The 10,551-nt window shown below is 36.8% G+C and overlaps 1 protein-coding gene across 1 annotated transcript; it reads right to left on the reverse strand.

The window, feature by feature from the left end:
* Positions 1-553: 553 nt before the first annotated feature.
* Positions 554-10,257, reverse strand: RALA (RAS like proto-oncogene A). Its single transcript, XM_069859814.1, has 4 exons — positions 10,102-10,257; positions 9,071-9,279; positions 5,315-5,489; positions 554-2,510 (listed from the first exon to the last, which is right to left on the reverse strand). Exons 1-4 carry the CDS (start codon positions 10,213-10,215, stop codon positions 2,388-2,390), a joined length of 621 nt encoding a protein of 206 aa, XP_069715915.1. The 5' UTR covers positions 10,216-10,257; the 3' UTR covers positions 554-2,387.
* Between the last annotated feature and the right edge of the window lie 294 nt (positions 10,258-10,551).

Genomic DNA, 10,551 nt, shown 5'->3' on the forward strand with positions numbered 1-10,551 from the left:
CCACAGACTTGTATTTTTTCTGAGAATATTTCCAAAGTGGTTCTCATAGAAAAAAACTTCAGTGGTATATTCCTAAACGTGTATTCTCCCCCTCACCTCTGTTCAGCTAAGAGCAAAGGAAACAACTGAGCGATGAAGTATTTCCCAGGTTTTTGACACCTTTAAGTGCATTCTAGAGTCTGCTCACTTTTAGCACAGTTAGAAGTTGGGAAAATATCCTTCCCTCCATTCCTCATTTGGAAAGACCATGTCCTATTAATAAAGCTGAAAATGGGCAAATGTTTCCATTCTTATGGAACAAGCTTACCTCAGTTTGTTTGCTGTTTTCTGATGGTCTTTGTTATAACAAGAAGGGATGAATTAGCTCTGGATAAAAGGTAGCACACTGAGCTCTTACAAAATAGCTTTTTATCAAACTAATTAGCTTTAATCTACAGTTTGTTCACACACCAAACAAGAGGCTACTGGAATATTTAGGTTTTACTGCTTGACAACTGGCACCAGCTAGAGCAAAGTTTAACACCAATATTGTTATCGATTAACACTGCACAAGTATTTTTTAAAAAATGGAAGTTTATTCATAATCTTTCAATGGCTCAAATAGCAAATAAAAGGACAGGATAAGGCATCAGCCAAGAGAAGTTTCACATGTCCGATGGCTTCATAACACCTCAGTCCCCAGTACACAGGTTCCAAAGCAAAGTCACAATGTTAGTGGTTAGACTCCCTGGCTAAATAGACCCAAATGAGTACACAGTAAGATGAAGATTGGCTCATTTGCCATAGTTACATGAGTAACTTTAATTCTGCACTTGGCAGTCTACTAAATGCACGTACAAAATTCCTATTGATAAATATTTAACACGACAAATATAACTTCTAAGACTTGAGTCCCTAAAATGTTTGTTAGCATGAAAGTTAAATATTACCTAGTTTGCTTGAGCACATTTTAAACTGTCAGTTATAGGCTTACACATGTATAAAAAGTATAACAGTTTGTGAAATTGATCTAGCCTGCCTTACCCCAGAGGAGTTCAAAACCCTCAAACATTCTGGTATATTTTTAGCTAAGATGCAGCATACTAACCGTGTGCTAGTGTTCTTGCTGTTCTGAGGCAACAGAGGCAGCATGTTTTACTTGGGGATTTTGGATGCATACGGTAAATATTTTCTGTATTGCAAAGCATGTTTGATTGCTCCATATCAACATTAACGAGAAAAAATGGCTACAGTGTTCCCCATTTGAAAATCAACATAAACTGAACAGTAAAAAAACCAAAGAGCTTCAGCATAACACACCATGTTCCCATCGCTGAGTGTTAGGAACACAAAAGAAATTAACTGATGACACCAGAATTTCCCAGACAACATCTTAACTCAAAACATATTAGCATTAGTGAATCAGCTCCACTCCACCCAACTCCAGGGAGTTAAAACCCAAGGAACATCTAAACAAAAAATCTACTTGCAAAAGGAAAGTTTCAAGGTACCAGTGCGTTAAGTTTTAAACAACTATTCCAGACTTAGATGTGCCATAGGCTTATGACTTCTGCCTTTTATGTATTCTGACTTTTTATCTTTAAGATACCGTATTGTTTACCAAGTTACAGATGACAGAATATGCTCTGTATTATTCACAATACCAGGGTATTGCACACATTTAAAGAACAGACACTGCTAGCAGACAGTTAGCAAAATCATTCACATGACCACACCCTGCAGAGAGGGCAGTCTTGCACTGATGCGCAGGGAGAGTCTCCATGCAACAAAGTTGAAAATACACCCTTGATTAAGCAACCTGCTATGTTTAGATTTTAAAATTAAGGCATATTCAAATGTTTCCATGTAAAAGATTACATCACTCTTCTAGGTTAATCAGGTAATGCAGAACCATATATAATTTTCCCCAATGTAACTGTTCGCATATACGTTATTCTTTTCTAATTCACATAACTCCATGGCAAAACAGCTGCATACCGCTTTGTTAGGTATCACGTACACAATTGTAATTTTCAAGGCAACAAAGACAAGATGAATTGACAATTACCAGTGATAAAAAAGTATGCTTTACAAGAACCCACAAAGTGATACTTCCCCCCGGTCCCATTCACTACTAAAGAAAAGACTCCCTATGAAACACTACATTCAGAAGAAATGTGAGAAGGTAGGCAATTATGAAATGGACTGAACTTTGCTTCTCTTGAAGCCACATCATTTTTTTTTCAGTGAATTTGACTTTCAGTGCAGCTCCAATTCATGCTTTTAGTGGTACATTACAATTTCCAACATGTTAGAATAATTTCAGTCACTTAAGCCTTCAAGGGCATGCTTATAAATTATGGTTTTAATTAGTACGGTCAGGGTAGGAAAGGACTTCAAGGTTTTGATTATAAAATGCAACATCTTTCTCTGATCCTCTTAGCTAGGCTTTTTCTTTTCTTCTTCCCATTCTTTTCTTTGCTGTCTTCCATTTTCCTGGCTCTAATTTCTCTCATTAAATCAAAAAACACCTAAAAAAAGATGTAAGAACATAAATGCAAAACCAATCACAGACATAGAACTTAAAGCAAGCTATCACTGATTATATTAATTCCAGCTATTAAGAATAAGGTAATTATATGCAACCAGTTTGAGCAAACAAATATTAATCCAACAAATCTTTCACTGGTTTTGAAGTTCATATGATACAATCCTGCTTATTTCATGGTACCATAACGTCCCCTTGTCCTTCTCATATTTGCTTATGAATCCTATCAGATAATTTTTCACAAGGATTGAAGAGTCACACTAAAAAATTTTGGCTGGTGATGAATTATCTACATCTTACTGAGGAGACTAAAAGAAATCAGTTTGTTTCAAGTATTTTCAGTGATGAGTTGTAAAGGCTGAAACACTGAACACTTCATGATCCGCAGTGTCCCATGATGCAGGTCTAAACACAAAGTGACTAGGAGAAAGAAGAATCAGCATTTCCCTTAAAGCAAATCAATCATACAACTGCATAAACAATTCTTTAGATCAGGCAATCTCAACTGCCATCTTACAATCTCAAAGCACACGTGTACTTCATTTTCATCAAGTGGTTTAGTAGGAAACAAAAAAGACGAAGCTGGAGATGCATCAATGACTTGTTTAAGAAAGATCCTGCTGTCAGTTAAGGCTTTATGACTGGACTGCTTAAAGCTACTTCATTCACTTGAGAAGCAGATCTTGACTTGACTTACAGGAAGCTACAGTGAATAATCATTTTATCTTTATAATTTTATTGTAGGAAATCAGTTCAGCAATTCTAAGACTTTTCTCTCTCAGAAGATTTTTCCTAGTTATGTGTCAGGGGACTTCATCCTTTTCTGTGAAACACTGACAGTGCAGGGGTCAAAAAACTCCTCTACAGAGCTCAGTAGCTTATTTGCAATGACACTAATCTTTTATTGACTGCAGCAAAAGCATCAACCTTCATTACCTGGGATACAGAGAAAATCAATGTAACTAAATATTTCCATCAAGAAATAAGATTGTCTCTAGATTGCTAAGTTTGCCTTAAGCTACTTGCTTGTAGTATTCGTACTAACGGTACGATGCAACCGTCAACTTGTTTCAGCACCGATACTGTAACTACAGTATTTAGCTGCCTGGGGTATGTAATTTTCTAAGAAAACGCTCAGTGGGTCACCTTTGCCAAAGTGACTGGACACCTATTGTTTTCCCCAACCCAGCAAACCCACTATTCTGGAATTTAGAGAAGCCAAATTTCTTAAAGAATAGTAACGTAAGTTCACATAACAAACCTTGCCACTTTGGATGCGCCACAGCTAAGAATACCTGGTATTTGCTAGTGCCAACAAAGCCTCACATATGCATGTTGAGCCCTGATTCTATATGATATGTGATAATCTGGATTCATAATGCCACCATCTCCAAAAAGAAAGCTGGTGCTCTCAGCAGCCTATCACATGTGTGCAAAAGCTATTGATTAGTGAGCTATTAAAATATAGACATACACACAGACTTTTTCCCCCAGCTGCTAAATGATAGCAAAGTGGATTTTGAAGAGCTGGGAATTCCTGAATGACGATAACAGGTAGATGTTGACTACAATCATGCACCAAATCTAAAAGACGTACTAGTTTTTTTAATAACAGCAACAAAATCAGAGCTGTATTCAATGAGACTGTATTCTGCTGCATTTAATTGACTTAATTTTCTCCGCAGAACACTATTAAGTTCTTACTGTAGCACTGAACAATCAGTTTCTTTACAATGACAACTGACAGGAGACAACAGTCAAGTTTAAGTTATTGCAAAATAGAACTCACATTACAGCTGTTGTTTAAGTAAGGATTTACATTAGAAAATTTTTCAATGTGCGATCAAGTCTGTCATTAGCTCCAAAAGGAAAGGTTGGCACACTGAACTAAACTTATTTCTTTTGTCACACATCTGCTACTATTGTAGTCTACAAGACTGAGTGCTACTCTGAATTCTGTATTCCAAGAAGTCCTGTCTTTTAGACTTACAGCTGAAATACTTACAACTATTCTTGGATGATCTTGGAGACGAAGATTCCCTGTTTTATCCCCAAAAACTCATAAGGCACTTCTAGGCTATTCAAAGCTTAAAAGAATTCATCCATTTTCCATCAAAGCAATGTACAACCAGGCATCTGATTAGATGAGGGAAGAGAGGGCTCCAATCCCTCCCTTACCTGTTTTTGTAAGCTGTTTTCTTCTAGCTGATGATCAGATAGCATTCCTCGCTGTTCAGAAGCAGACTGTCTACTAGTTATAGAAAACACAGTAACAAGTCTAGGTCAAAGTAACTGAAATAAGGTATTGTACCGTGTCTCCTTCCAGTTTAGGATGTGATAAACTTGTTATGCCTAACATTTTCACTGATCCTAATGGCTACAAACTGAAGAGGGGCAGATTTAGACTAGACACAAGGAACAATTTCTTCACGATGAAGGTGGTGAGACACTGGCACAGGTTGCCCAGGGAAGTTGAGGCTGCACCATTCCTGGAGGTGTTCAAGGCCAGGTTGGATGGGACCTTGGGCAGACTGATCTAGTGGGAAGTGTCCCTGCCCATTGCAAGGGGAGTTGGAACTGGATGATGTTTAAGGTCCCTTCCAACTCAAACCATTCCAGGACTCTATGATCCACATGAAGTCACCTTCTCACAAGCTAAGGGCGATAAGCTCTTGATTTAAATTTCACAAACGTAACTGCTAATACAATGAACAAAGCACGACCACAGAAAACAAGTAGAAAGTAAAAACTGATGGAGAGATTCTTTGTATTGAGTCCAGTTATTACCTTGTCAACATTAGCTCGTGTTTTTGCAGATGTTTCCACATAGTTAACATTCCACTGATCAGCTCTGTTTTTTGCTTCCTCTACAGAAACTTGCCTTTTATCTTCCAAATCTGATTTATTACCAACTAGCAAAAAAGGAACATTCTCATCTTCTTTTACTCTTAAGATCTGCTCCCTGGAGTAAAAGAAAAAAATAAACAAAAGAAAATTAAGCTTTGCATGGAATACTATACTTAGAACATAATAACTCTTCCATCTTACAGTGAAAACCCACTTATTGCTTTTTACAAAGCTTACGTAACAGTAAAATCTTAAACCTCGTTATAACATTATATGAAGTACAGACAGAGACAGCTAGCTAATCCTTCAGGAGGAAGAAGGAGGCGAGCCAGGAAGAAACAAAAAGGGTAGAATGAGATTGGTTTAAGTGAGAATTTATATTAATAAGGCATTCCTTTTAATAAAGGAGTTACTTGAGAGAATTTACCACTGTCTTTATATTAGTATGTTACTATCATTTTTAAGCTATCCAAACTTCAGGTTCACACTTGTTTTTTTCCTAATAACAAGCATGTGCTATTTTTAATGCTGATAAAATGGTCTATAGTACACCAAGAGAAATCTCTTCCTTCCAGGAATCTTAAGTAAATTATATTCAGTGTCTGCAGAGATCTTCACTCAGTTCTAAGCCAGTATAAAGATACAAATTGTACATGCATTAGATTTTCCGGGACAGACTCTTCTATTTGAAACTAGGATGAAGGATTTAAAGTTGTAAGTGAAACTCAGTACCATAAATGGTTTGATACATAAGCCTTCAATGGTTAAAAAAAAACCCCAAAAACCAACAAACCCAAACCATTTTCTTTTAATTGGAAATGCATTAAAAGTACCAGGAAAAGCAGTTTCCCTGAAGACTGATATTCTCTATTCTGTCTCAGAAAGGAGTATAAAGTTCACAGTGAAATGTAGCCCTGTATCATTGAGTAATTTCTGAAATATTGACAAAAAAAGCAGAGAAACAAATTCCTTTTGCTGACTGAAGCGAAACCTATCGCCAGATTTAAAGCTGAATGGAGAAAAGCTGAAGAGAGTTAATTAATTGTTATTCTATATGGCCTTGATTTGGTGTATGGTAGGATCCTCCTGTTATTATGAAAAGCTCTGAATAGTATGCAGTCTTGTGGAGGAAGTCTACTCACAGGGCTAAGAAACTGCAGATAGCCAGTAATTTTTTTTATGGCAACAAATATGTACTTAAGTCAGCTTGTAAAACCACATTTCTCTGAGATGTTGCTAAAGCAACATTCCTTTCTCCCCCACAAATATCAGTGCAAGTATTTTAACAGGGTCCACAAGTACCCAAGTTAGTTAGAATAGTCAGTGGATTAGGAAGGGTGGCCAGAAGAAAACTCAGTGCACCACTGCAGTATCTGTGTAAACAAGACCTCTGATAAAAACTAGTAGCTCTCAACACTAATTATTCAGGCAATGCTGATTTCGCCTTGTAAAGAGTTGATCTAACAGCAGTTCAGATGACATTCTCCCTTAAGCCCTCTCTGAAGGCTGATATCTCCTAAACAAGAAATGTCTAATTCAGGATATTCCAGCTAGAAATCTAGAACTTAAAATAAAAAAATCATTACAGCCAGACCATTTTTACTCAATGAAAGATCACATTTTATCAAACTGCCTTTCAAATATTTAAAGGCTTTGTCATTGCAGGTCTGCCTTCTACTAAAAAAAAATGACTTGGAGCAATAGCTTTGCAGAGCACACGAGGAACACCATTGAAAATATTGAATAAGCAAACAGCTCTCCTGTTGGAGTTCTGCCATTCCAGCAGAACAAAATCTCATGAAAACAATCAAACAGCCAAATTCTTCTTGTTACTTTCTTTCCTAACTGTCTCTTAAGCAGAATTCCCTCAGGCTGCTCAACAATGCCAAAGGTATTTTAACTGACCTTCACCAGATACTGGTTACTCTGACACAGAGCAGAAATAATGTAATTTTTCTGAGTCACATCTTAGCATTTAGCCTTCCACAGTTTCAAAGGCAACTTGAAAGTCACTTTCAAATTTAGATTGAGGAGAGTTTTAATCTCTTCACTGAAGGGATTTTTTCCTCCCATTTTTGCTGTATCAGCATGTACATTTTCAACACTCAACTTTGATGGAAAAAGTAGTTTTTCCACAGCCACAGCATATGGTGTATTTTGAAGCATTAATTGAATAGGTCATTTTGCACTCTAGAGAAACTCAACTACACTGAACAGTCTTTCACTGTTGACAATACCTAGCATAAGACTGCAAACCAATCAAAGCCTGCCTCTCCCTCCCAAAATATATAAACACACACACATAAATATACAAATTAAAACGAAAGAACACCACAAGAGGAAAACCTCACTTTCTCCCCTCTCCACGCATCTTCCTCCTCCCTTCGACATAATATTAAACATACTTAGTGCTAATTAAGTTGAAACGTGACAGTATCTCCGAGAAGTCTTATCTCAGTGGGATGTGGAAAATGTCTTTCTACATTAGTTTCCTTGATTTTCCATCAAATGTTCTCTCCTTTTCATTCTAGTTCAAACTGGTAAAAAAAATAAATCAAATATCTGGTCTCTTTTGTCTATTTTGAATATAATTACAAGTGATTTAAACAGGCTTTCTCTCTCAACAAAAATGAAATACCTGTAATATACTGCCGGTCTGTTACTATGACATTGGCTTTAATAAGCTATATGCCTAAAAATCATCTTAGAAAACCCTATCTTGTTAAATCTTTATTACATCAGAAAGATCCAGTTCCAAATTTTGTTTTGACCACATTGCTCCCTATTAAGTAAAATACTGACTTTAATGGGAAGAGTGAATGCTATGCAGAACTCTAAGCAGGACTTTTGTCTTGTAAATCCAAAAATTTACATCAGTATCTTCTACAGAGAAAAAAAATCCATCCAAGCAGAACTGAAGAGACAGGTTTAAAGCAAGCCATTACACAAAATGCATAGCTACTACAGCCTATTCAGATACTTCTCATATCTGTTGCTCACAAAATCATCAAGAGGTGGAAAGACTTGTGTTGTTGATACTATGTTTTTCACTTTCCCAGAAAACAATGTGCATACTTCACATTGCCTAAGACTTTTCAGACAGACCTCACCAGCACCATGTTCTTCTGTGCAGGTTTCAATGGAAATTTGGTCGCGTCATCTTTATAACTACGAATTATTCTAGTATAGCAGCTGGACATGCTGCTACAGCTGCTGTTTTATTCCAGGTGGTGCTTCACACATTAAGAGAAACACAACATAATCCTCTATAGGAAGCAAGAACTGAAAACGACAACTATGGGGAATATGTGGTATTGTACATACATTACTTGCAACCACACAGTCTATAAGCAATTTTTCTCACATCTGTTACTTTGCACAGCAGTATGCCTACTCACAAACACTACTTCTAAGTACAAGTGCCAAGCAACCCTGGTTAACAAAGGGCAGAAACCTTCCAAATGTTGCTATGTATCTGTTCTGTGGTAATCGCCTTTTTGGTATTCACAAAGACAGCAGCAAAGAAGTATCTGAAGTAGTACAGATAGCAAAGGCATCTGTTCAAAAGATTACGTGACTATAGTAAGAGCTGTCATCCAATCTGGACTATCATAAGGATACTAAGAAAACCAACCAAACAAATCACTTGCAATTACCTCACTGTAATTTGAATAATTACCTTGCCTTGAAACTTACCTGAAGTCTGCAGTCGCTGCAAAAGATTCTAACTCTGTAATGGAGAAGACGCACAGAAAGCCTTCTCCACTTCGGAAGTAGTTGTCTCTAATTGCAGCATAGTCTTCCTGCCCTGCTGTGTCCAATATATCAATTTGAACTTCTTCCCCGTCCAGAACCACCTTTTTCCTGTAGCTGTCTGCTTTGGTGGGCTCATAATCTTCAACGAACTAGAAAAAAAACCAACCCGTCATGATACAAACCCATGCCTGCGTAAGGCAAATGCCTCTATTTGCATATAAGGATACAACAAACTTCTTATATGGTTATACAAACTAATAAATAAGCATAGGTATTTATGCTATGAGAAGTACTCAAATGATTCGTAGTTAAAGCAGGCTTTCTATCAGCCCAAATAGTTTACAGGTTTTTGCTTTCTTCTGCCTGGAAGGAAATTTTGGAGGTAACTGCAAAACATCAATGTCTGTGCACTGCACAAGCCTCTGCTTCTGGTCAAGTACAACATCTGGCTGAATTCCATTATGCTGTCAGGCAGTCCTGACTGAATATATTTAGTATCAATTTTTAAAGGATACTGAAGCCATAACTTCTGCGTGTTAATTTTAAGAATGACTTTCACAAGAAAAAAAAAAGGAAACAAGTAATAGATTTTCTTGCCTTTCTTCAACAGCAGCATAAAAAAATGGAAAAAAAAATGGTCATCATTTCAGGTATTGTGCAACTCGCCTAAGTGAAGAAGCTTTGAGCTATAATACCTAAATAAGTTCTAATAGGTTTAGTGAACAATGAGAAAACATACTATATGACAGAGCATCTAGTTGCTCAGAAGTCTGAAAAATGCCAAATTACTCCTTCATAGCTATCTCTAGAGGGCAAATGGCTAATCTCAAGAAATACTTTTGTCCAATTTAATTGCTGACTTTCATACCACATCAAACACATTTAGGCCTTTTCAGATAATAAGTGTACTAATGAATGCTTAAATAACATAGCAGACATCTCCTGAGATACTTTCTAGAGCAGGTTCTTACCTCATCGTACATAAACTGTAGTGTTAAAGCAGATTTTCCTACACCACCGCTTCCCACCATGATGACTTTGTGTAAAGCCAATGAATTCTGTCCTTTAGGCTTATTTGCAGCCATCTTTGGATTGCAGAAAATTCACAAGTATAAAACGAAAAAAATCTAGAAGAAAAATATTGCTTCATTAGTTTTCTCTTTGTTCTACCACATGCACTGTTTAAAGTGGATTTGGTTTAAATCCCCACATATCTAAGGGCTTAATTTCAGTACTGTTATATTCAGTGAAAGCTATCTGCTTTTTCACAGGAAGCCATTCCACAAATTACACCCCGCTCATCTTTTTTTGTTTGTAGCAAAGGCAAAAGAAAGCCTTCACAATTGGGAAAGGGCACAAATGGTTTCACAGCATCAAGTGCAATTAAGGGAAAAAATTTACATTTTGGTATGCAGTGTTTT

Source organism: Phaenicophaeus curvirostris, chromosome 6, assembly GCF_032191515.1.
Source record: "Phaenicophaeus curvirostris isolate KB17595 chromosome 6, BPBGC_Pcur_1.0, whole genome shotgun sequence".
Taxonomy (NCBI): Eukaryota; Metazoa; Chordata; class Aves; order Cuculiformes; family Cuculidae; genus Phaenicophaeus; species Phaenicophaeus curvirostris.

Coding starts and splice junctions, on each gene's coding strand:
- RALA (XM_069859814.1), bottom strand. CDS start 10,215: ATGGCTGCAAATAAGCCTAAAGGACAGAATTCATTGGCTTTACACAAA. Junction 9,280..10,101: donor TACAGTTTATGTACGATGAG/GTAAGAACCTGC, acceptor TTTTTTTTCTAG/TTCGTTGAAGATTATGAGCC. Junction 2,511..5,314: donor CACGAGCTAATGTTGACAAG/GTAATAACTGGA, acceptor ATCTTTTTTTAG/GTGTTTTTTGATTTAATGAG.